The 27,762-nt window shown below is 43.8% G+C and overlaps 1 protein-coding gene across 3 annotated transcripts; it reads left to right on the top strand.

Moving 5' to 3' along the window:
- The first annotated feature begins 53 nt into the window (after positions 1–53).
- On the top strand, positions 54–27,762 carry LOC106611868 (CCR4-NOT transcription complex subunit 6). 3 transcript variants are annotated; one of them, XM_014212484.2, is made up of 12 exons: positions 54–438; positions 1,182–1,306; positions 3,234–3,420; positions 3,666–3,751; positions 3,858–3,962; positions 4,044–4,112; positions 4,269–4,426; positions 4,595–4,749; positions 5,466–5,620; positions 22,409–22,642; positions 22,878–23,086; positions 24,421–27,762. In XM_014212484.2, exons 1-12 carry the CDS (start codon positions 425–427, stop codon positions 24,655–24,657), a joined length of 1,734 nt encoding a protein of 577 aa, XP_014067959.1. In that variant the 5' UTR covers positions 54–424; the 3' UTR covers positions 24,658–27,762. The 3 variants fall into 3 exon arrangements, with proteins under 3 accessions (XP_014067959.1, XP_014067960.1, XP_045579985.1); XM_014212485.2 differs by having other exon boundaries at positions 54–324; XM_045724029.1 differs by lacking the exon at positions 54–438 and adding an exon at positions 477–495.

Consider the following 27,762-nt stretch of genomic DNA (forward strand, 5'->3'; position numbering starts at 1 on the left):
GATTTGCTCATTATAACGACCAATGAATGTTTCACCTCATAAGTTCAGAGCCATGTGATATCATTGCAGTTTGATTAACAGCTGTTGATTCTTGAACACACCCCAGAAGTTGCGTTTGGTCCATAAATGTTCAACCACAGATGGTGCGGTCCGTCCAAAAGCCAGCCAATAGCATCAAGCGTTGTCACCGTAGAGAAGGAAAAAAAAATCCTGACAGTCGCCATGATGCTTGTTTTCTCCCTGTGATACAGCAGCGGAAACGAGTGAAGCAAGTAGAAACAAAAGAGCACGCACACGTCCTCGCGAGTTGGTATGCGTTTGCAGGTAAAGATTATCAACACAGGCGACGAGTTTATTTGGATGAGACAGATCTACAACTCATGTTTCAAATTACTACTGCGTGGAAATTACCGTACCTAGCTATATGAAGTCGGACAGGTTAGGAAAATGTGTTTATCTAGCTTTCAGCGGGGGTTTGCTAGTTAGCCATAACAAGTGAGTTAGCTAGTTAACGTTTGCTTTTGCTCATTCAGCCTTGCTAATGTGTTATGGTCAGTTATAAAATAATTACGCGAACGTTATCTTAATTCATTGGTTAACTAACTATCATTCTCGCGAAGTTATTCGGTATTAATGACCGTTGGCTAACTTGCTAGCTAGCCCCTAGCTAACATGTTAGGCCAGTTAGCTATTGTTTTCCTGACTTTATGCCTTCAACGTGCCGCTCAATTAGCTAGCTAGACAGCCAATTTGTTATAATTAGCTGGTGATTGTGGTTATTGCTTTGTGCGGCCTGGTGTGTAGCTAGTTAACTTAACTGTTATGTCATGCCATGAGTATTACATAAATACAACTTCACTGAAATCACTGGGTGGTAATCTGTAATGCAATACATTCTCATGACATTGTAACTGAGTTACTAATTTCAGAAATAATTATCTGCCAGCCAATAATAGCGACATCGTTCTTGAGCCTCATTTCCAGAAGTTGTCAAACTCAAGTGACATCCTCTTGAAAAGTTACAAGGATGTCCTGAATGGCCGGCCTGTGCATGTTTGTAAAGTAGCACTAGTGAAGTCATTCATAAAAAATGGCAGCTTTGGCCAATGCGTACCTCAAAGTGTTTGACATGTATTTTATCAGTAGATAATGTTCATAGTAACTAAACTTTTTCTACACAGTGTTACAGCAGGAATGCCCAAAGAAAAATATGACCCGCCAGACCCCAGGCGGATGTACACCATCATGTCAACTGAGGAGGCAGCCAATGGAAAGAAGTCTTACTGGCCTGAGCTGGAAATCACTGGTGAGCACGGCCCGGAGGCTGTGAAGGGGTGCTGCTCTCGTATTAGGACTCACCTGGGGATAGTCTAGGCCACTTTCTCTCAACCTTTTTTGTAAAGTGACCAGCATTCTAGTCATCGTTAGAGGATAAGGGCCTCTATTATAGCCCTGTATTTTGTCTCGACCAGGAAGTCCAGCATGAGTGTTTACTTACAGTGCCTTGCTAAAGTATTCGGCCCCCTTGAACTTTGACCTTTTGCCACATTTCAGGCTTCAAACATAAAGATATAAAACTGTAATTTTTTGTGAAGAATCAACAACAAGTGGGACACAATCATGAAGTGGAACGAAATTTATTGGATATTTCAAACTTTTTTAACAAATAAAAAACTGAAATTGGGCGTGCAAAATTATTCAGCCCCCTTAAGTTAATACTTTGTAGCGCCACCTTTTGCTGCGATTACAGCTGTAAGTCGCTTGGGGTATGTCTATCAGTTTTGCACATCGAGAGACTGACATTTTTGCCCATTCCTCCTTGCAAAACAGCTCGAGCTCAGTGAGGTTGGATGGAGAGCGTTTGAACAGCAGTTTTCAGTTCTTTCCACAGATTCTCGATTGGATTCAGGTCTGGACTTTGACTTGGCCATTCTAACACCTGGATATGTTTATTTGTGAACCATTCCATTGTAGATTTTGCTTTATGTTTTGGATCATTGTCTTGTTGGAAGACAAATCTCCGTCCCAGTCTCAGGTCTTTTGCAGACTCCATCAGGTTTTCTTCCAGAATGGTCCTGTATTTGGCTCCATCTTCCCATCAATTGTAACCATCTTCGCTGCCCCTGCTGAAGAAAAGCAGGCCCAAACCATGATGCTGCCACCACCATGTTTGACAGTGGGGATGGTGTGTTCAGGGTGATGAGCTGTGTTGCTTTTACGCCAAACATAACGTTTTGCATTGTTGCCAAAAAGTTCGATTTTGGTTTCATCTGACCAGAGCACCTTCTTCCACATGTTTGGTGTGTCTCCCAGGTGGCTAGTAGCAAACTTTAAATGACACTTTTTATGGATATCTTTAAGAAATGGCTTTCTTCTTGCCACTCTTCCATAAAGGCCAGATTTGTGCAGTATACGACTGATTGTTGTCCTATGGACAGAGTCTCCCACCTCAGCTGTAGATCTCTGCAGTTCATCCAGAGTGATCACGGGCCTCTTGGCTGCATCTCTGATCAGTCTTCTCCTTCTATGAGCTGAAAGTTTAGAGGGACGGCCGGGTCTTCGTAAATTTGCAGTGGTCTGATACTCCTTCCATTTCAATATTATCGCTTGCACAGTGCTCCTTGGGATGTTTAAAGCTTGGGAAATCTTTTTGTATCCAAATCAGGCTTTTAACTTCTCCACAACAGTATCTCGGACCTGCCTGGTGTGTTCCTTGTTCTTCATGATGCTCTCTGCGCTGTAAACGGACCTCTGAGACTATCACAGAGCAGGTGCATTTATACGGAGACTTGATTACACACAGGTGGATTCTATTTATCATAATTAGTCATTTAGGTCAACATTGGATCATTCAGTGATTCTCACTGAACTTCTGGAGAGTTTGCTGCACTGAAAGTAAAGGGGCTGAATCATTTTGCACGGCCAATTTTTCAGTTTATTTGTTAAAAAAAGTTTGAAATATCCAATAAATTTCATTCCACTTCATAATTGTGTCCCACTTGTTGTTGATTCTTCACAAAAAAATACAGTTTTATATCTTTATGTTTGAAGCCTGAAATGTGGCAAAAGGTCAAAGTTCAAGGGGGCCGAATACTTTCGCAAGGCACTGTATGTCCATTCAAATTGGGTAGAAGTCAACCTGTATCTGCTTTGCATAGAAAGCCATCACACAGAGACCTGACTCACCAGTGTATTTTATCTACCGGTTTCCCCCTCCACATTTCTGTCTCCAGGTAATGTCAGGAGCCTGAGCCCGTCTCTGTGGACTCTGACCCACCTCACTGCCCTACACATCGCTGACAACTGTCTGTCACGTATCCCACCCGACATTGCCAAACTACACAACCTGTTGTACCTGGATCTATCGTCCAATAAGATCAGGAGCCTGCCAGCAGAGCTCGGCAACATGGTGTCTCTCAGGTGATTCGCTGGGAACCATGATTCCCACGATTCACTTTGTTCTAAACTGGGCTTGTAACTGGTTGGTGCTGAAAGTAACCATTTTCCCATTTTAAAAAGCCTGTTTGGTTCACAGAAGATTTGCTTTTGCCTGTATTGATGACTGGTCAATGTGTTTATTGTTTATGGGAAGGTTGAGGAAGGGGCTGTATTGTCAGGGGGGCTAGTCTCTGACACTTGCGTTTCCATGTGTCCGCCCTCAACAGGGAACTGCTTTTAAATAACAACCAGTTGCGGGTTCTGCCATTTGAATTGGGGAAACTGTTTCAGTTACAAACACTGGGGTTGAAAGGTGAGTGTGGCTTATTGTCTTGGTAACAATTCTGTCCTAGAGACCCCATTGTTGATCCCGTGGCATTTATGATGTCATTCAACATTGTGTTCTTCACTCCTAACAGGAAACCCACTTGCACAAGAAATCATGAGCTTGTACCAGGAGCATGATGGCACCAGGAAACTGCTCAACTACCTGCTGGACAATCTGGCAGGTTCAATAAAATGCAGTAAGTCTGCCTCTCAAACACCGTTTTTAATATTATAAAAAATAAAGTACCAATGGCTAAGGTGGACAACCGTTTCCCCAGCCCCCACAGAGCAGCCCCCGTCCCGGTCGTGGATCGCACTCCAGGAGCCTGACCAGACAAGGCCTTCTGGTGAGAAGCCAGCAGACAGTCCCTGTACACACAGTACCCCAGCACACAGCCTATCACAAAAAAACAGAGTTCAATATAAGTATAAATGAGGAGAAAAAAAGCATTAAGGTGAATAAGATGCTATATCCTATTTCTCTCCCTGTTCCTCCCCCTCAGCATTGTTTTCTGTTATGTGCTACAACGTGCTGTGTGATAAGTATGCCACACGCCAGCTCTACGGCTACTGCCCCTCCTGGGCCCTCAACTGGGAGTACAGGAAGAAGTCCATCATGCAGGAGATCATGAACTGCAGCGCTGACATCATCAGCCTACAGGTACATGTTTACCTCAACCAGGGCTAAACGTCTTCTGTCCTTTTGGTTTCTTTCTGATCAATTCATGTAACTGATTGCCCGGAGTGCACACACTGGATTTCCCTGGTACATGTTATGGGTGCATTCAGTCATATCTGTCCACTCATGTTATTGCTTTGTTTTCAACAGGAAGTAGAGACGGAGCAGTACTACCAGTACTTCCTGCCAGAGCTGAAGGAGCAGGGCTATGAGGGCTTCTTCAGCCCCAAGTCTCGAGCCAGAACCATGCATGAGTCAGACCGCAAACATGTGGACGGGTGCGCAGTATTCTACAGGACAGAAAAGTGAGTGCAACTGAAGTTCTGGCAATGCATCTTTTTTCCCCCTGACCACAATGCTCAATAGCTATGTAGCCATACAACTGGCAACAGATTTTCATTTGAATATAAAAAATTACTAGTTACATGGGTTTCCATTGTATTTTCATCTCCGCTTATGGTTGTTATATAGTGAATGTGCCCTCTCTGGTCTTGACACATGCCCTGTAGCCAACAGTTTTTCAGATGGGATGGGTTGGCTACCTACATGAGAATATTATGGATAAGAGCAATTTATTTGTCAAACAGCAGCCAAGCATCGATCATGTCACCAGAATAACACCTTTGATATTTATTGGAGAGGAACATCAAGCTCATCACCGTGCACATTCACCACCCTGAAGTTAGTTTAATCTGTAGCCTAATAACCTGCATGCTTTTCCAAGTTGTAGTGGGAGGACAAAACATCATCGCCTGACTCCCAAGTTTACTTCAATGTGATGGTTATCAATATTTAATTCATTTTAAACACAAAGATCCTTCCTTGTCTTCATTTGGAAAGTTTATCTGACAAATGTGCTGTTTCCGTCAGGCATTTCATGACTTTCTATCTGACTTAGTTTACTTGCATAAAGGTTGGATGGAAACCTGGTTAGTGACAGACTTTTATAACACCTCTCCCTGCTTCTCTCCCTGTCCACCCTTGCTTCTCTCTATTTCTTGCTCTGTCCTCCCTCTCTCAGGTTCAGCGTGGTGCAGAAACACACGGTGGAGTTTAACCAGCTAGCCATGGCTAACTCGGAGGGTTCTGAGGCCATGCTCAACAGGGTCATGACCAAGGACAACATCGGAGTGGCCGTACTGCTGGAGGTCCGCAAGGAGATGATGGAGGAATCCTGTGAGTACTTATGGCCCTGTCCTATTTCTCACCCAAGACCCCACACCTAGCCGTGGCCCTGTCCTATTTCTCACCCTAGACCCTGCCCGTGGCCCTGTCCTTTATCTCACCCTAGACCCCACACCTAGCACCTGCGTCTTCATCTGGTTCTTACTCCTTTGGAGTTCATAAGACTGAACAAGTATAAATAGGGATGCACCGATATGACATTTTAGGCCGATTCCAATCCCCCCCCCTCCAAAAAAGATATTTTACATTTTAGCAGCCTTTTAAGCGTTCTCGTACAGTTGAAACGGTGTCATATGTTAATTTGTTCAGTTAGGAACAAGTTGTTTAACTTAAATTAGAAAATTACACATCCATGAATGTATTTTATCGCACAACAGACAAATATTTTAGCTGCCCTGCGTTACAAAGATGGTTGTTGTTGGTGGCTCTCCCTACTATCCCGTCCTGACCGTATGGAGAAACTTAAATGCTTTGAAATAAATATTGGTTTAAACTAAAATGCAGTTAATCATTTTAGCTTTAAATCCTTGGCAAAATGACTCGCCTGTCATAAACTGCTATAAATGGCTCCACTTAAGCTTTTCAAATGTACTCAACTGACTTGATTAGAAAAATGAAAGCAAATTTACATCACATCTGGTCTTTCATTTAGGAAATATTAGTATTTTTTTTTTTTTTAAATACTTGCTTTGTTTTAAATTAAATGGAAATCTTGACCTATGCCTGCATGAACAGAAAATCCATTGGGCTTAGTAAACATTTTTCCAGTGACTCTAGATGCCTGGGTTACAATATGACCACTCATTTACAATTTTAACATTTGGGGGATATTTTCCTTCACAAAGAGGACCTGCTCGGCTTTGTCACGAGAATCTCTTTTTCGTCTACAATGTGTGACGCAGCACTGAAAAGGTGCTCACTGGCCACACTAGTACAGGGAGAACCAAGATGCGTGCAGCTTTAGCTAGGATGGGAGAAACGGTGCTTCTTACTTCTCCAGTATCCAAGTGCATCTTTCCTGGGAATAGTAGGTTCTCAGGTATCCTAGTATCTGCAAATAATGGGGGGGGGGGGGTGTATAACAGTAGTACATTTAATACAACATATTGCTTTATTCTTGCATTCCAAAGGATCATTAGGCGTAGGTCAACTTTGGCAAATGTTGGCCGATGTAGTAACAGAAAATGAAAATACGTCTGACACTGACCAAAAAGTTATTTTGTTGCCGTTTACGTATGTCCCCATTACCAGTAAAACATAAACAAAACTTATTTCTTTCACTGACAACCAGGATTTCGTCATATATGTCAAACAGTGAAGTTTCAGCCCTGTCTGTCCATGGCCTCTTCAATCGTGGGTCCTCTTCTTGGGTGTGTGCTGTTACTGTGTCCGTTTCCATCTTGTCTAACATTTCACAGTAACCCTGTTTCTTGTCTGCGTCGAAGTAGCGGTCCTTGTACCTAGCATCGAGCATGGTGGCGACACAGTAAAGAGGCTCAGAATGCCACTGAATCACTTGTTCACAGCGTCTAGTAGAGTACGTTTGAAAGTTTTAACCCCAAGGTCTCTGTCTGCAATTTTGTTGCGCAGGCGTTTCAATGCCATGAGAGGGTATTGCGTCTGCTGCAGACGCAGTTGAAGAACTTATTTCTCGGGTCAGTTGTTCGAATGGAGCTAGGAGTGTGTTCATGTTTTCAGAGTCCACTGGTTTGTACTGATTGTTGCAGGTAACTCCTAGTCGGCAGCGTGCACCCATTTTTGTTCCAGCAGGCTCTCCATGTAAATAGGACTGTTCCATCTGGTGGAAACATCTTTATTAAGCCTTTTAATTTTCACTCCAAGCTGCTCCTGTATTGCTTGCAGGTGGCTGTATGCTAGCGGTGAGTGTTTTAAAATGACCCACTATCTTCCTACCTGTTGCCACTGTCAGATATGCTGCATTGGGCACCAAAACACCTTCGTTCACAGCTAGTTGCAGCATGTGTGCCATGCATGGCAAACTGGCGACTACGCATTCTTCCAAAGCCTTTGTCATGTTACGTGCATTATCACGATTCACAGTGTACTTTTTGTGGGATTTTCCAAGTTTCAAACATTTTCTCAAATGCCATTGAAATGGCAGCCGCGGTATGAGAACCAGCACATTCTTGAACATGCAATATGACTTTCCTCAGGGAAATAAGTATTTGACCCCTCTGCAAACATGACTTAGTACTTGGTGGCAAAAACCTTGTTGGCAATCAGAGGTCAGACGTTTCTTGTAGTGTGCAAACCTGGTGGCCAACATCTCAGGAGGGATAACCCTTCCACAACCCATTTTCAATGCCCTGGCTGAGGGAAGGAGGTTCTCACCCAAGATTTGACGGTACATGGCCCCATCCATCGTCCCTTTGATGCGGTGAAGTTGTCCTGTCCCCTTAGCAGAAAAACACCCCCAAAGCATAATGTTTCCACCTCCATGTTTGACGGTGGGGATGGTGTTCTTGGGGTCATAGGCATCATTCCTCCTCCTCCAAACACGGCGAGTTGAGTTGATGCCAAAGAGCTCCATTTTGGTTTCATCTGACCACAACACTTTCACCCAGTTGTCCTCTGAATCATTCAGATGTTCATTGGCAAACTTCAGACGGGCATGTATATGTGCTTTCTTGAGCATGGGGACCTTGCAGGCGCTGCAGGATTTCAGTCCTTCACGGCGTAGTGTGTTACCAATTGTTTTCTTGGTGACTATGGTCCCAGCTGCCTTGAAATCATTGGCAATTTCCTCCCGTGTATTTCTGGGCAGATTCCTCACCTTTCTCATGATCATTGCAACTCCACGAGGTGAGATCTTGCATGGAGCCCCAGGTCGAGGGAGATTGACAGTTCTTTTGTGTTTCTTCCATTTGCGAATAATCGCACCAACTGTTGTCACCTTCTCACCAAGCTGCTTGGCGATGGTCTTGTAGCCCATTCCAGCCTTGTGTAGGTCTACAATCTTGTCCCTGACATCCTTGGAGAGCTCTTTGGTCTTGGCCATGGAGAGTTTGGAATCTGATTGATTGCTTCTGTGGACAGGTGTCTTTTTTATACAGGTAACAAGCTGATATTAGAACCACTCTCTTTAAGAGTGTGCTCCTAATCTCAGCTCGTTTGCCTTCCCTGTAGCTCAGTTGGTAGAGCATGGTGTTTGCAACACCAGGGTTGTGGGTTCGATTCCCACGGGGGGCCAGCACAGGAAAAAAAATTTTTTTTAATGAAATGTATGCATTCACTACTGTAAGTCGCTCTGGATAAGAGCGTCTGCTAAATGACTAAAATGTAATGTAAATGTTACCTGTATAATAGACACCTGGGAGCCAGAAGTCTTTCTGATTGAGAGGGGGTCAAATACTTATTTCCCTCATGAAAATGCAAATCAATTTATAACATTTTTGACATGTTTTTGTTGTTATTCTTTCTCTCACTGTTCAAATAAACCTACCATTATAATAATAGATTGATAATTTCTTTGTCAGTGGGCAAACGTACAAAATCAGCAGGGGATCAAATACTTTTTTCCCTCACTGTATGCAGGTCCTTTGGGTGCCTTTTGGCAAACTCCAAGCAGGCTGTCGTGCCTTTCACTGAGCCCTTGTCCCCCAACTGCTCAGTTTGGCTAGGCGGCCAGCTCTAGGAAGAGTCTTTGTCGTTCCAAACTTCTACCATTTTAAGAATGGAGGCCACTGTGTTCTTGGGGACCTTAAATGCTGCAGACATTTTTTTGGTACCCTTCTCGGTGGTCTACGTTCAATTACTTTGACCTCATGGCTTGAGTTTTGCTCTGACATGCACTGTCAACTATGGGACCTTACATAGACAGGTGTACCTTTCCAAATCATGTGGCGCTGGAGGAGATGGCTGCCGTTTTTACGGTCTCTTAACCAGTTTAGTGTTTTCGTGTTATTTGTAACATTTTGTACATGTTTCTGCCACCATCTCTTATGACCGAAAAGAGCTTCTGGATATCAGGACAGCGAGTACTTACTGGACAAATGTTTCTAACGTGTCGAATGCAAAGGATTTACTTCAGACACCCGACAAGGCCCTCATCTCCGTCTTTGGCAGGAGGAGACGTAGAGCGGGTAATCTGCCTCTACCATCAGTCCTATTAGCCAACGTACATTCATTGGATAACAAAATAGACGCGCTACAATCACGAATATCCTACCAACGGGACATTAACTGTATCTTATGTTTCACCGAGTCATGGCTGAACGACGACATGGATAAAATACAGCTGGCGGGCTTTACACTGCATCGGCAATATATAGAACAGCTGCCTCTGGTAAGACAAGGGGTGGCGGTCTGTGTATATTTGTGAACAGCTGGTGCACGAAATCTAATATTAAGGAACTCTCAAGGTTTTGCTTGCTTGAGGTAGTGTATCTCATAAGCTGTAGACCACACTATTTACAAAGAGTTTATCAAATTATTTTCATAGCTGTCTATTTACCACCACAAACCGATGCTGGCACTAAGTCCGCACTCGCGCTGTGTAAGGCCATAAGCAAACAGGAAAACGCTCATCCAGAGGTGGCGTTCCTAGTGCCCTGGGACTTTAATGCCGAGAAACTTAAATCAGTTTTACCTAATTACTACCAGCATGTTTAATGTGCAACACATCTCCACACACAGATGTGTACAAAATAGAGGTCGACCGATTATGATTTTTCAACGCCGATACCGATTTTATTGTAAAGACAAAAAAGCTGATACCGATTAATCGGCTTTTTAAAATAAATAAATAATGAATGTTTAATTTTTTTAATTTTTTTTTTTTGTTGTACTAATGACAATTGCAATACTGAATGTACACTTATTTTAACTTAATATAATACATCAATCAAATCCATTTAACCTCAAATAAATAATGAAACATGTTCAATTTGGTTTAAATAATGCAAAAACTAAGATTTGGAGAAGAAAGTAAAAGTGCAATATGTACTATGTAAAAAAGCTAACGTTTAAGTTCCTTGCTCAGAACATATGAAAGCTGGTGGTTCCTTTTAACATGGTCTTCAATATTCCCAGGTAAGAAGTTTTAGGTTGAGGTTATTATAGGACTATTTCTCTCTATACCATTTGTATTTCATATACCTTTGACTATTGGATGTTCTTATAGGCATTTTAGTATTGCCAGTGTAACAGTATAGCTTCCGTCCCTCTCCTCGCCCCTACCTGGGCTCGAACCAGGAACACATCGACAACAGCCACCCTCGAAGCGTCATTACCCATCGCTCCACAAAAGCCACGGCCCTTGCAGAGCAAGGGGAACAACTACTCCAAGTCTCAGAGCAAGTGACGTTTGAAACGCTATTAGCGCGCACCCCGCTAACTAGCTAGCCATTTCACATCGGTTACACAAGCCTAATCTCGGGAGTTGATAGGCTTAAAGTCATAAACAGCGCAATGCCTGAAGCATTGCGAAGAGCTGCTGGCAAACGCATGAAAGTGCTCTTTGAATGAATGCTTACGAGTCTGCTGCTGCCTACCGTCGCTCAGACTGCTCTATCAAATCATAGACTTAATTATAACATATTAACACACAAATACGAGCCTTTGGTCATTAATATGGTCAAATCCGGAAACTATATATTAGAAAACAGAACGTTTATTCTTTCAGTGAAATACGGAACCGTTCCGTATTTTATCTAACGGGTGGCATCCCTAAGTCTAAATATTGCTGTTACATTGTACAACCTTCAATGTTATGTCATAATTATGTACCATTCTGGCAAATTAATGACGGTCTTTGTTAGGAATAAATGGACTTCACTAAGTTCGCAACGAGCCAGGTGGCCCAAACTGCTGCACTTAACGCAAGAGAAGTGACACAATTTCCCTAATTATAAGAAATTCATGTTAGCAGGCAATATTAACTAAATATGCAGGTTTAAAAATATATACTTGTGTATTGATTTTAAAGAAAGGAATTGATGTTTATGGTTAGGTTTGGTGCAACGACAGTGCTAAATCATCACCCGTTTGGCAAAGTCAGCTGTGATTCGATGAGCAGATGCTCTTATCCAGAGCGACTTACAGTAGTGAATACATACATTTCATTTCATACATTTTTTTTTTTGTTTGTTTTTCGTACTGGCCCCCCGTGGGAATCGAACCCACAACCCTGGCGTTGCAAACGCCATGTTCTACCAACTGAGCCACAGGGAAGGCTAGCGTGTCCCACAGATATGCAACGCAGGACACGCTAGATAAACTAGTAATATCATCAACCATGTGTAGTTAACTAATAATTATGTGAAGATTGATTTTTATAAGTTTAATGCTAGCTAGGAACTTACCTTGGCTTCTTGCTGCCCTCGCGTAACAGGTAGTCAGCCTGCCCTGCAGGCTCCTCGTGGATTGCAAAGTAAGGCAGGTAGTTAGAGCGTTGGACTAGTAACCGGAAGGTTGCAAAAAACAAATCCCCGAACTGACAAGGTAAAAATCTGTCGTTCTGCCCCTGAACAAGGCAGTTAACCCACCGTTCCTAGGCCGCCATTGAAAATAAGAATGTTCTTAACTGACTTGCCTAGTTAAATAAAGGTAACAAAAAAACGGCCAAATCGGTGTCCAAAAATACCGATTTCCGATTATGAAAACTTGAAATCGTCCCTAATTAATCGGTCGACCTCTAGTACAAAAGCTCTCCCTCACCCTCCATTTGGCAATTCTATCCTCCTGTTACAAGCAAAAACTAAAGCACGAATTGGCAGTGACTCGGTCAATAAAGAGGTGGTCAGATGACACAGATGCTAAGCTACACAACTTTTTGCTAGCACAGACAGGAATATGTTCTGGGATTCTTCCGACGGTATTGAGTACGCCACATCAATAAGTGCATCGACGACATCGGCCCAAAGTGACCGTATTTACATACCCCATCCAGAAGCCATGGATTACACGCAACATCCGCACTAAGCTAAAGGGTAGAGCTACCGTTTTCAAGGAGCGTGACTCTAACCCAGCCGCTTATAAGAAATCCCGCCAAGCCCTCTGACATACCATCAAACAGGCCAAGCGTCAATACAAGATTAAGATTGCAAGCCGGTGTAGTACGATTCAAACTATTAGACTACCAAGAGCAACCCAGCAGCGAGCCTACCAGACGAGCTAAATTCCTTGTGCTCGCTTCAAGGCAAGGAACACTGAAGCATGCATGAGAGCATCAGCTGTCCCGGATGACTTTGATCGCGTTTTTCGTAGCTGGCCTTTAAAAAGATGCGCTGACCAACTGCCAAGTTGGTCCCTCACTGAGTCTGTAATACCAACATGTTTCATGCAGACCACCATAATCCCTGTCCCTGCCTAAATGACTACTGACCCGTAGCACTCACGTCTGTAGCCATGAAATGCTTTGAAATGCTTTGAACAGCTGGTCATGGCTCACATCACCATATCCCAGAAACCGTAGACCCACTCCAATTTGTATACCGCCCCCAACAGATCCACAGATGATGCAAGCTCTATTGCGCTCAACACTGTCCTTTTCCACGTGGACAAAGGGAACACCTACATCAGAATGACGTTCATTGACTACAGCTCAGTGTTCAACACTATACTGCCCTCAAAGCGCATCACTAAGCTAATGACCCTGGGACGAAACGCCTCCCTCCAACTGGATCCTGGACTTCCTGACGGGCAGGAAGTAAGGGTAGGTAACACTTTTCTTCACCTTTATTTAACCAGGTAAGCCAGTTGAGAACAAGTTCTCATTTACAACTGTGACCTGGCCAAGACGAAGCAAAGCAGTGCAACAAAAACAAGTTACACATGGGATAAACAAGCGTACAGTCAAACACAATAGGCAAATCTATTTACAGTGTGTGCAAATGTAGTAAGGTTAGGGAGGTAAGGCAATAAATAGGCCATAGTGGTGAAATAATTACAATTTAGAATTAACACTGGAGTGATGGTGGTGAGAACATGAATAACAATATGGGGATGAGAGTTGGGTGTGCTGTGTACAGGTTCAGTGATCGGTAAGCTGCTCTGACAACTAATGCTTAGTTTGTGAGGGAGATATAAGACTCCAGCTTCAGATTTTTGCAATTTGTTCGTCATTGGCAGCAGAGAACTGGAAGGAAAGGCGGCCAAAGTAAGTGTTGGCTTTGGGATGACCAGTGAAATATACCTGCTGGAGCGCGTGCTACTGGTGGGTGTTGCTATGGTGACCAGTGAGCTGAGAAGGCGTGGCTTTACCTAGCAAAGACTTGACCTGGAGCCAGTCTTTGCTGGAGCCAGTGGGTTTGGCGACGAATATGTAGTGAGGACCAGCCAATGAGAGCATACAGGTCACAGTGGTGGGTAGTATATGGGGCTTCGGTGACAAAACGGATGGCACTGTGATAAACTACATTCAGTTTGCTGAGTACAGTGTTGGAGGCTATTTTGTAAATGACAACGTCGAGGATCGGTAGGATGGTCAATTTTACGAAGGTATGTTTGGCAGCATGAGTGAAGGAGGCTTTGTTGTGAAATTGGAAGCTGATTCTAGATTGGATTTTGGAATGGAGATGCTTAAAGTGAGTCTGGAAGGAGAGTTTACAGTCTAACCAGACACCTAAAATATGTGGATAACTACAAATATTTAAGTCAGAACCGTCCAGAGTAGTGATGCAGGTGCAGGCAGCAATCGGTTGAGGAGCATGCATAATGTTTTACTAGCATTTTAAGAGCAGTTGGAGGCCATGGAAGGAGCGTTGTAAAGCCTTGAAGCTCGTTTGGAGGTTTGTTAGCACAGTGTCCAAAGAAGGGCCATATGTATACAGAATGGTGTCGTCTGCGTAGAGGTGCATCAGAGAATCACCAGCAGCATGAGCGACATCATTGATATACACTGCTCAAAAAAATAAAGGGAACACTTAAACAACACAATGTAACTCCAAGTCAATCACACTTCTGTGAAATCAAACTGTCCACTTAGGAAGCAACACTGATTGACAATAAATTTCGCATGCTGTGTGCAAATGGAATAGACAACAGGTGGAAATTATAGGCAATTAGCAAGACACCCCCAATAAAGGAGTGGTTCTGCAGGTGGGGACCACAGACCACTTCTCAGTTCCTATGCTTCCTGGCTGATGTTTTGGTCACTTTTGAATGCTGGCGGTGCTTTCACTCTAGTGGTAGCATGAGACGGAGTCTACAACCCACACAAGTGGATCAGGTAGTAGTGCAGGTCATCCAGGATGGCACATCAATGCGAGCTGTGGCAAGAAGGTTTGCTGTGTCTGTCAGCGTAGTGTCCAGAGCATGGAGGCCCTACCAGGAGACAGGCCAGTACATCAGAAGACGTGGAGGAGGCCGTAGGAGGGCAACAACCCAGCAGCAGGACCGCTACCTCCGCCTTTGTGCAAGGAGGAGCAGGAGGAGCACTGCCAGAGCCCTGCAAAATGACCTCCAGCAGGCCACAAATGTGCATGTGTCTGCTTAAAAGGTCAGAAACAGACTCCATGAGGGTGGTATGAGGGCCTGACGTCCACAGGTGGGGGTTGTGCTTACAGCCCAACACCGTGCAGGACATTTGGCATTTGCCAGAGAACACCAAGATTGGCAGATTCGCCACTGGCGCCCTGTGCTCTTCACAGATGAAAGCAGGTTCACACTGAGCACGTGACAGAGTCTGGAGACGCCGTGGAGAACGTTCTGCTGCCTGCAACATCCTCCAGCATGACCGGTTTGGCGGTGGGTCAGTCATGGTGTGGGGTGGCATTTCTTTGGGGGGGGCCGCACAGCCCTCCATGTGCTCGCCAGAGGTAGCCTGACTGCCATTAGGTACCGAGATAAGATCCTCAGACCCCTTGTGAGACCATATGCTGGTGCGGTTGGCCCTGGGTTCCTCCTAATGCAAGACCTCATGTGGCTGGAGTGTCTCAGCAGTTCCTGCAAGAGGAAGGCATTGATGCTATGGACTGGCCCGCCCGTTCCCCAGACCTGAATCCAATTGAGCACATCTGGGACATCATGTCTCGCTCCATCCACCAACGCCACGTTGCACCACAGACTGTCCAGGAGATTTTAGAAAGGCATGGCAGGATGGATATAGGTCTGTAACAGTTTGGGTCTAGTGTCTCCCCCTTTGAAGAGGGGGATGACTGCGGCAGCTTTCCCAATCTTTGGGGATCTCAGATGATACGAGAGGTCCAACAGGCTTGTAATAGGGGTTGCAGCAATTTGTCGGGATCCGGGGTTTGGATGAAGGAGAAGCGGGGGGGCTTGGGCAAGGTACTGCGGGGGGTGCAGAGCTGTTGGCCGGGGTAGCCAGGTGGAAAGCATGGCCAGCTGTAGAAAAATGCTTTTTGAAATTCTCGATTATTGTAGATTTATCGGTGGTGTCAGTATTTCCTAGCCTCAGTGCAGTGGGCAGCTGGGAGGAGGTGCTCTTATTCTCCATGGACTTTATGGTGTCCCAAAACTTTTTGGAATTAGTGCTACAGGATGCTAATTTCTTTTTTTGAAAATGCTAGCCTTAGCTTTCCCGACTGTGTATATTGGTTTTTGACTTCCCTGAAAAGTTGCATATCGCGAGGGCTATTCGATGCTAATGCAATACGCCACAGGATGTTGTGCTGGTCAAGGGCAGTCAAACCTGGAGTGAACCAAGGGCTATATCTTTTCTTAGTTCTACATATATTTTTTTTAATGGGGGCATGCTTATTTAAGATGGTGAGGAAAGCACTTTTAAAGAACAACCAGGCATCCTCTACTGACGGAATGAGGTCAATATCCTTCCAGGATACCCAGGCCAGGTCAATTAGAATGGCCTGCTCGCTGAAGTGTTTTAGGGAGCGTTTGACAGTGATGAGGGGTGGTCGTTTGACCGCGGGCCCCTTACCGACGCAGGCGATGAGGCAGTGATCGCTGAGATCCTGGTTGAAGACAGCGGAGGTATATTTAGAGGGCAAGTTTGTCAGTATGTATTTCAGGTTGTACCTGGTAGGTTCCTTGATAATTTGTGAGATTGAGAGCATCTAGTTTAGATTGTAGGATGGCCGGGGTGTTAACCTCTATGGGCTAGGTGGGACGCAAGCGTCCCACCCGTGGTGCACTCCATCAACAGCAGGTGCATTTCAAGAGCGGCAAATTTGAATCCAAATAAATGTCAAAATTCAAATTTTTCAAACATACAACTATTTTACACCCTTTGAAAGATAAACATCTCCTTAATCTAACCACGTTTTACGATTTCAAAAAGGTTTTACGGCGAAAGCATAAATTTAGAGTATGTTAGGACAGTACATTTACAAGAGTTGTGTGTAATGTTTTGTCAATTCAAAGACAGGGTCACCAAAACCATAAAACCAGCTAAAATGATGCACTAACCTTTGACAATCTCCATCAGATGACACTCCTAGGACATTATGTTAGACAATGCATGCATTTTTAGTTCTATCAAGTTCATATTTATATCCAAAAACAGCGTTTTACTATGGCATTGATGTTGAGGAAATCGTTTCCCTCCAATAACCGGCAGTCAAGTCAGCGTCACAAATTAAATAATTAAAATTAGAAAACATTGGTAAAATATTATATTGTCATTTAAAGAATGATATATTTACATCTCTTGAACGCAATCAACTTGCCAGATTTAAAAATAACCTTACTGGGAAATCACACTTTGCAATAATCTGAGCACTGCGCCCAGAAAAATACGCGTTGCGATACAGACTAGACGTCATGTTGGGGAGATCTAAAATCGAAAATACTATGTAAATAATCCATTACCTTTGATTCTCTTCATCAGATGTCACTTCCAGGTATCACAGGTCCATAACGAATGTAGTTTTGTTCAAAAAAGCTCATCATTTATGTCCAAAAATCTCCGTCTTGTTAGCACATGATCTAAACCAGCCGGACTTCTCGTCATGAACGAGGGGAAAAATATATTTACGTTCGTTCAAACATGTCAAACGTTGTATAGCATAAATCATTAGGGCCTTTTTTAACCAGAACATGAATAATATTCAAGGTGGACGAATGCATTCTCTTTTATAACGTATTGGAACGAGGGTACCCAACATGAACTCGCGCGCCAGGTGTCTAATGGGCCATCATCGTTCCATGGCTCTTGTTCGGTCAGATCTCCCTCCAGAAGACTCAAAACACTTTGTAAAGGCTGGTGACATCTAGTGGAAGCAATAGGAAGTGCCAAAATATTCCTCAGCCCCTGTGTTTTTCAATGGCATAGGTTTAAAGGTAATACAACACATCAGGTATCCACTTCCTGTCAGAAAATGTCTCAGGGTTTTGCCTGCCAAATGAGTTCTGTTATACTCACAGACACCATTCAAACAGTTTTAGAAACTTTAGAGTGTTTTCTATCCAAAGCTAATAATTATATGCATATTCTAGTTTCTGGGCAGGAGTAATAATCAGATTAAATCGGGTTTGTTTTTTTATCCGGCCGTGAAAATACTGCCCCCTATCCATAACAAGTTAAGCATATCCCAGTTTAGGTCACCTAACAGTACTGACTCTGAAGATCGATGAGGGCAATCAACTCACATAAGTTGTCCAGGGCACAGCTGGGGGCTGAGGGGGGCCTAACAAGTGGCAACAGGGAGACTTATTTCTGGAAAGGTGGATTTTTAAAAGTAGAAGCTCAAACTGTTTGCGCACAGACCTGGATAGTATGACAGAACTCTGCAGGCTATCTCTGCAGTAGATAGCAACTCTGTCCCCTTTGGCAGTTTTATCTTGACAGAAAATGTTGTTGGGGATGGAAGTTTCAGAATTTTTGGTGGCCTTCCTAAGCCAGGAGTCAGACACGGCTAGGCCATCAGGGTTAGCGGAGTGTGCTACAGCAGTGAATAAAATACATTTAGGGAGGAGGCTTCTGATGCTAACATGCCTGAAACCAAGGCTTTTACGGTTACAGATGTCAACAAATGGGAGCGCCTGGGTAATGGGTGTGATGCTGGGGGCTACAGGGCCTGGGTTAACCTCTACATCAACAGAGAAGTAGGATAAGGGTACGGCTAAAGGCTATAAGAACTGGTCGTCTAGTGTGTTGGGGACAGAAAATAAAAGGGGCCGGTTTCTGGGCCTGATAGAATATATTAAGGGCATAATCTACAGACAAGGGTATGGTAGGATGTGAGTACAGTGGGGGTCAACCTAGGCATTGAGTGACGATGAGAGAGCTTGCATCTCTGGAGACACCAGCTAAGCCAGGTGAGGTCTATCCATGTGTGGGGTGTGACAAAAGAGCTATCTAAGGCATGTTCAGCTGGACTAGGGGCTCTATAGTGAAATAAAACTAACCGTAATAGCAGAAGACAAGGCATATTGACATTAGAGAAAGGCATGTGTAGCCGAGTGATCCTAGGGTCCAATGAGCAGCAATAGGCGAGTCCGGTAGTCGCTACGTTGCGAGGCAAGCCGGAGCCACGGCGTTCAGAAAGCTTGCGGGCTGGGGCTAGCAGTCTTCGGTGACAACGCAACAGCCTGTTGAAACCACATCGGACCATTACGTCAGCAGACCAGTCGTGATGGGTTGGCAGGGCTCCATGTTGGCAATAAAGGGTCCAGGCCAATTGGCAAAAGAGGTATTCTAGCACACGAATTAGCGGGTATACCTCTTCGGCTAGCCGGAAGATGGGCCTAGCTCAAGGCTAACTGAGGCTTGCCTCAGGACAGAGGCGTTAACCAGCTAGCACGCTGCGATTATTCGGTGTAATAGCCCAGAGCTTGCGGCAGGAATCCGGTGATGTGGTGGAGAAAAGCAGTCCAATATCGCGCTGTGCAAACTGGCAGGTATTGACCGAGCTGAAGGTGAAGACCGCTAACAGCTAGTTAGCTGGCTAGCTTCTGATGGAGGTTCCAGTTATAACGTATAAAAATAGCAGATCTGTACCTCATTGGGTGGGGTGGGTTCCAGGAAAGTATATTTAGATCGTAGGTGGAAAGTGAGATTAAAATATATACTGAATAAAAATGATGAGACCGACGATTTACATGGGACAAGACAAACAAGTCTGACTGCTACACCATTTTGGATTCGTAAAAATCTGATCCTCAACACGAGGGCCTCTCAGGGGTCCGTGCTCAGTCCCCTCCTGTACTCCCTGTTCACCCATGACTGCATGGCCAGGCACTACTCCAACACCAACTTTTCCGACGACACAAGTGGTAGGCCTGATCACTGACAATGATGAGAAGGTCAGAGACCTGGCCGTGTGGTGCCAGGATAACAACCTCTCCCTCAACGTGATCAAGACAAAGGAGATGATTACACACTACAGGAAAAGGAGGACAGAGCTCGTCTGCATTCTCATCGACGGGGCTGTAGTGGAGCAGGTTGAGAGATTCAAGTTCCTTGTCTACATCACCAATGAACTATCATGGTCAAAACAGACTTAAGTGGGCATGACAAAACCTATTTCCCCCTCAGGAGACTGAAAAGATTTGGCATGGGTCCTCACATCCTCAAATGGTTCTACAGCTGCACCATTGAGAGCATCCTGACTGGTTACATCACTGCCTGGTATGGCAACTGCTCGGCCTCTGACCGCAAGGCACTACTGAGGGTAGTGCGTACGGCCCAGTACATCACTGGGGCCAAGCTTCCAGGACCTCTATACCAGGCGGTGTCAGAGGAAGGCCTTAGGAATTGTCAGCCTCCAGCTTCCCTAGTCAGACTGTTCTCTCTGCTACCGCACGGCAAGCGGTACCGCTTGCTTGGTCTGGTCCAAAAGGCTTAACAGCTTCCTCGCCAGAGCCATAGGACACTTGAACAGTTTATCAAATGGCTTCCCAGATTATTTGCGTTGTCGTCCCCACCTCACCCCCTCATTTACGCTGCTGCTACTCTCTGGTTATTTATGCATAGTCACTTGAACTCCACCTACATGTACATATTACCTCGACAAACCTGTTCCCCCCGCTCTTTGACTCTGTACCGATTCCCCCTGTATATAGCCTCGCCACAGTTATTTTTCTGCTGCTCTTTAACCAACAATGCACTTAAGAAAAAGTATTAAGTAAAAAATTGTAAAATGATACAAGCCCGTAACGTTAATTTTAAGTAAGTATTTCACTAAGGTCTAGAGGTCGACCAATTAATCGGAATGGCCGATTTTAATTAGGGCCGATTTTTCAAGTTTTCTTAACAATCTGCATTTTTGGAGACCGATCATGGCCGATTACATTGCACTCCACGAGGAGACTGCGTGGCAGACTACCTGTTATACGAGTGCAGCAAGGAGCCAAGGTAAGGTGCTAGCTAGCATTAAACCTATCTTATAAAAAACTATCAATCTTAACAATCACTAGTTAACTACACATGGTTGATATTACTGGTTGATATTACTAGTTTATCTAGCTTGTCCTGTGTTGCATATAATCGATGCGGTGCCTGTTAATTTATCATTGAATCACAGGCTACTTCGCCAACGAGTGATTTAACAAACACATTCGCGAAAAAAGCACTGTCGTTGCACCAATGTGTACCTAACTATAAACATCGACTTTCTTAATCAATACACAAGTATATATTTTTAAACCTGCATATTTAGTTAATATTGCCTGCTAACATGAATTTCTTTTAACTAGGGAAATTGTCACTTGTCTTGCGTTCTGTGCAACAGTCAGGGTATATGCAGCACTTTGGGCTGCCTGGCTCGTTGCAAACTGTGTGAAGACTATTTATTCCTAACAAAAACAGCCAACTTCGCCAAAAGGGGGGTGATTTAACAAAAGCGCATTTGCGAAAAAAGGACAATCATTGCACGAATGTACCTAACCATAAACATCAATGCCTTTCTTAAAATCAATACACAGAAGTATATATTTTTTTAAACCTGCATATTTAGTTAAAAGAAATTCATGTTATTAGAACGTCCAATAGTCAAAGGTCTATGAAATACAAATGTTATAGAGAAATAGTCCTATAATAACTACAGCCTAAAACTTCTTACCTGGGAATATTGAAGACTCATGTTAAAAGGAACCACCAGCTTTCATATGTTCTCATGTTCTGAGCAAGGAACTTAAACGTTAGCTTTTTTACATGGTACTTATTGCACTTTTACTTTCTTCTCCAAATCTTTGTTTTTGCATTATTTAAACCAAATTGAACATGTTTTATTTGAGACTAAATTGATTTTTATTGATGTATTGTAATTGTCATGAATATTTGTATATAAAAATCGTATATTTTTTTTTTTTTAATCGGTATCCGCTTTTTTGGGTCCTCCAATAATCCGTATCGGTGTTGAAAAATCATAATCAGTCGACCTCTAAGGTCTACATCTGTATTCGACCCATGTGAAAAATATAATTTTGATTTGAGTATCATAGCAAAGGGTCTGAATACTTAAAGGTATTTCTGCTTTTTATTTTTAATACATTTGCAAACGTTTCTAATCAGGTTTTAGCTTTGTCATTATGGGATATTGTGTGTAGATTGAGGTTTTAAAAAACAACTTTAACAATGTGGTAGAAAGTCAAGGGGCTGTGACTTATTTCCAAATGCACTGTATGTGTAATCAATGAACTAAAATATTTTACACTGTCGCTTCATTGGCCTGGGCTATTGTTTGAATTCAAGACCAGATTGATCTGTTTGTCATTGTCCAAGTAGCCAAAGCCCGGGGCCTGTGATTTTCTTAATCTGGCCCAGTGTGTACCACAACTCCTTTACTTCAATCCTAGAACTTCAAAAGGGGAGTGACTGCTGCGCTTTCCTGGCTTAAGTTTTCCTTGGCTGTGCTTTACCTTTAAAGTAAACCCCAAACTTCTCTCTCTCCTCTCCAGCGGGGAAGTCTCTGCACGGCATGGAGAAACAGCTCCTACTGGTGGCCAATGCCCACATGCACTGGGACCCGGAGTACTCTGACGTCAAGCTGGTTCAGACCATGATGTTCCTGTCTGAGGTGAAAAACATCGTGGACAAGGCCACGCGCAGCCTCAAACTCTCCTCTGTCTCTGGGGAGACCAACAGCATCCCTCTAGTGCTTTGTGCTGACCTCAACTCTCTACCAGACTCTGGTGAGTGACTGAGTTAGAAAGGAAGCGAAAGGTACAAGCAAGCAGTGTAGTGATGGGCACACTAGCTGCCTGTTAGGTGATGGTTACTGTGAATGAAGTAATAAAGACACTTGTCCACCTCGCTTGTGTTCAGTAGGGCAATGGAAAATGAACATCTGTCTTATTGGATGTTTAGTTGGCTCGTTCCCCCCCATATTGAACAGGACCCATGTAAATCCCTACCGTCTCTCCCCAGGTGTGGTGGAGTACCTGAGTCAAGGTGGAGTGGACTGCACCCACAAGGACTTCAAGGAGCTGCGCTACCTCGACAGCCTCACCAACTTTAACTGCAACGGCAAGAACGGAAACTCCACGTCCAACTCGAGGATCACCCACGGCTTCAAGCTGAAGAGCGCCTACGAGGACAGCCTGATGCCTTACACCAACTACACCTTCGACTTCAAGGTGAGGGAGGCGCTCAAGCACATCTGAAGCACTCTCGGAGGCCTTCTCTTGACATATTACAGGTTGCTGTTTGATCTAGTCCTGATTAGTCAGAATCTCGTTTTTCTGACATTAAAATTGACCTATCTCCCACTGTCAGTCTTTACTGCAACATACACCTGCTTTGTAAAGGTTTCATCTAATCTGACATTGTGTACAGAAAAATAATTGCCTGCTTTTGGCCCAAAAATGCATAAAAATCCGACATTGCTGGACAATGTCTGGCAGAATACATCCTGATTTAAATTATTATTTTTTTTTAAATAAGTTAAAATAAAATGGCTTAAATCACATTGTATGGAGGTTGGTGCAGGTCTTTCCAATTGCATAATCTCTGTAGTTTACTCAGTCTACCTGCCTGTTTTGAGGTCAAACTTGCAACGTTGAATCAACTGGTACCAGCCCGCACCAAAGAGGTTGACAGACATGGCTGTATGCCTGCAGGGAGTTGTTTGTACATAAATGTCCATTAAAGAAGAGTTAAATTTAGTTATCTTTTCCTGTACATCAATTATATTTTGTTATGAAGATGTGTAGAAACTGCTACTCCAATAAAAATCCCTGATCACACGTGTAGGCAATGTCATGGCGGCATTGGCTAGCTAAGCTCATGCACATTAACATTTCATCGTGTCTAATGGTCATCTCAGCCGATCTGCACACGTGCAGGCCGTCAAATCAAAGGCACGTCAATTTGTCACTTTCACAAGGTTGGAGAAATAACATGTTAAATTTAAGACATTAGCTCCAATTTAGGTTGTGCCTTTGGAAATCGAGCAAATTGACAACCTAAGAAGGAATTTTTAACCTTTATTGACTTCTCAAACCCAAGACCTTGGCCTGGTCTGCTTCGCCAGCGTTCCCTGAAGTATTGTTCTGTTGGCCCTCTGGGTTTAGAAACTCTCCTGACATTTGTTTTCTGTTAGGCCTAAGGTTAGCCAACAGTCTGAGAAGGTAGTGTGCGGTGAACTTGAGTCTGTTTCGGGTCTAAACTGCTAGTACAAATCACGTTGGACATGTTGGCTTTCTGTTACGTGGAGTAGCAAGTTTGTCCTTTTGGATTGTTTATTATTCCTGCTTGTGTTGATCAATATTCATTGCAGTCACTTACATGTGGTCTGGGCACTCCTAAAACATCGTTAGCCACATGACTGGATTTATTTGGGTTTCCATTAGATCTTGCCAGTAAATCTCATTTGTCCGTTAAACTAAAATGGGGTCTGACAATTGCCCGGCACACATTTTCCCTAACAGAGGCTGCTCCTCACTCATCCCTCTCTTTTCTCTCTCCTCAGGGTGTGATTGACTACATCTTCTACTCCAAGCCTCAGCTCAACGTGTTGGGCATCCTGGGTCCCCTGGACTCCAACTGGCTCCATGAGAACAATATCAGCGGCTGCCCGCACCCCCACATCCCCTCTGACCACTTCTCCCTGTTCACCCAGCTGGAGCTGCTGCTGCCCAGCACCCTGCCCCAGGGCCAGGTCAACAACCAAGTAAACGGCGTCCACCTGCCTGGAGGCCGCAGGTAGTTGTGAGACACCACCGGGGGGAGGGGGGCGCTGTAATTTGGTCTTCAGCCTCTCCCTCCATCGCCTCTCTTCTTCAAACTGAAGGAGGAAGACAAGACAGGCAACCATCCTGTTTAAAAAAGAATCAGCCATACAGTGAGGTCTGGCCGACAGGGATTTCTGTTATTATAGATATATATTTTTTATTTTCCTTGATGTTGTTTTCATTTTGATAATGCTAAAGTAAATCCTGTCTGTCCATTATATTATCTTGTGTTTTAGATCCCCCTCCCCTGTCATTCTTACCCATTATGCTTTTGTAACTCCTTAACAGATAAAGGATGGTAGCATCCAATTTCCCCTTGGTCCATTATAGATATTGAGATAGATTTTTAGCAATACCAGACTCTTGTTGACTTTGACATGACCTGTGCAGTCTTGAACAATGGCACAAGAAAATCCCTGTGTCACTTGAGAGCTGTGGACACCCTTCACGAGGCAAGGAGAGAAAGGACACCACTTCTCAGAATTCGAGCTGATGGTCTGTCCTATACCAATCTCAAACCAGCAAAAACAGTGTTAGACTGGTCTGTCTCACTCTCCCTACCAGCCAAGGCTCGGGGTGGGCCTTTGCTTTTTGCTCCCCTGGGCTCAATGTGATGGTACTTAGATATCTACCATATATCTGGAGCATCCCATAGGAGAGAGTAGCGCTCCTCTCTGCTACAGGGCCCATCTCTCTGTGGGTCCACTACTGTGGTGCTCACCTGGTGCTACCAGTCCTCTGCATTGACTAATAGAACTCAGTCCATTGTCTCCCTATCCAAGTGGTGCAATAGAAACTAACCCCACTGGTGCATTAAGACTCACTGTTGAGGTTTTTAGATGTATTGTTATCCTTTAGGACTACTGCAACCACCAAATACACTTGTCTGGACCCACGTGTGACAAACTTAGCTCTAGTTACCGCAGGTTTGTCGGCTTGCCGGTCAGACATAGTGCTAGAAACACATCTGAATTCTCTGGACTGAAACCAAATTTAATAATTTTAGTTGCATAACATGTCATTAGTGGCAATCCCCTTTTGCACTCTATTACCTCCTGTTTGCATACGCGACGGTCATCCATTTTCTTGTTCATGACTTCGTTTGGACCAGTTACCACCTTTCGTAATAGGGAATGGGGTTTTGGCTGAGGGGCAAGGCAATGGGATGGGGAATTATCAACACATTTCACTTAGTTTATTTTTTTAAGCAGATGGAGGTCACTAGCTGATTTACAGGAGTTTAAACCAGCAATCCTCTCACGGTCACACACACAGATCTTGTAGCACTGTCTCTTGAGGCCAGTAGTGACTTTCCCCCAGCCATAAATTCCGTACTCTACAGCAGTGGGGTTTTTCCACCAGTGTTTGTACAGAATATAAATGTAGATTCAGTCTTTACATGATTGTATATGAGCCACTAAAGACCTGTTTTCTGGCGGTTTTTGTACTGATCTGATTTGAGGAAAATACAGGATTGTATTGTAAACTATGACTACATTTTTATCCAGGAAATGTTAAGATTAATTCAAATTACCAGCTTGTACAAAAGACGTAAGGGGTTGTTCTCGGTGTTTGCCCCCCCCCCCCCCCCAGATTAACTGTTTTGATGTATCAGTATTGATTGGTTTCCTGCTGTCGTTTTGATTTGAGGGCATGTTGCTCAGATTGTAAATAGATCTACTGACTAAACCTCCTGATGCTTCTAACCCATTCTATTAATAAGCCTTCCTGCTACCAACCCAACCTACCATTCCTCCATTCACAGTTCAGGCCATAGTAACACCAGGGCCCGTATCCACAAAGCCTCCGAGTAGGAGTGCTGATCTAGGATCTGTCCATATTATTCATTATAATCTAAAAGACAAAACTGATCCTTACTCTGAGACACTTTGTGGATACCAATAGCACCCTAGTCCCTTTAGTGCACTACTGTTGACCAGTCCTGTGTGGCTCTGGTCAAGAGTGTACTACATGGGGAAATAGGGTGTCATTTCAGATTTGTCCTAAGAGGGATTTCACATCACACCGCCACTATCCCATAATTCCGTTGTTGTTCAACCGGAACATTGTGCCTCACCGTCGCAGTTTGTAGTCTTGCACTATTTACAATCGGCGAACGCCGGAACAACCTCTTTTTATTTTTTAAATACTGTCGAGACATTTGTGAAGATTTTATGTGCTTTTGGCTTATGTTAGGGATATTCTTTTTTGTATGAGCTGTGAGCATGTTATTGTGTGTGTGTGTGTGTGTGTGTGTGTGTGTGTGTGTGTGTGTGTGTGTGTATATCTCTCCTCCTGGGTGAGTGATCTAGTAATCAGGTATGGAATATTTGTCTTGTTTTTTTTCTGGGGCAAAGCGAAGACCTCTTGTAAGCCCCCTCAGTTCCATAATGTTTTGCACCCTCCTTGTACTCTAGAACCCCTTTATAGTTCCCTATCCCCATAGCCACCTAGCCTCTCTTGACCCAGCCCCGGCCTCCACCACAGATCTGAAATCTGAATCTACAAAAGCATGTTCCCCTATAACCCCCCCAGCCCCATGTCTTGCCCCCTTAACGGTCAAGTGTATTCCTTTAGTCCTGTCTTTTTAACCCCTCTACTGAAGCCCCTGTATGGTTTCAGCCACTCTGGTACCATCTGTAGGGCAGGCTGTCAGGTGGCCCACACAGACATGTTGCTATTATCTGTTTTATCACCGGGACCAAAACATGAAATATGTCAATGGTGACTGACACTGCTGCAACTGTCACATTTTTAACAGGAAATGTAATGATGCACACTTATGATAGTTGCCCTGTCTATCCCACAATGATTTGTCAATTAAATAAAATATGATCACCTTTTTAAAGTAAATATGATACTGAAGCCACTGTGCTAAAGTTTGCATTTTATGAATTTTTACAGAGGAGAAAGATTGAAATATTAATGTCCTTGTTTAAAAGCTGTTTTCTGTCCCTACTTTCCCCATTTGTTTTGAACAGAAACCAATGTCTGGTTTGATAACCCTGAATTGCTGATACTGTTGTAGTAGCTTTTTTGTAAAGTGTGAATAAAATATGTATCATGTTTCCTTTCTAAAA

Source organism: Salmo salar, chromosome ssa09 (assembly GCF_905237065.1).
Source record: "Salmo salar chromosome ssa09, Ssal_v3.1, whole genome shotgun sequence".
NCBI lineage: Eukaryota > Metazoa > Chordata > Actinopteri > Salmoniformes > Salmonidae > Salmo > Salmo salar.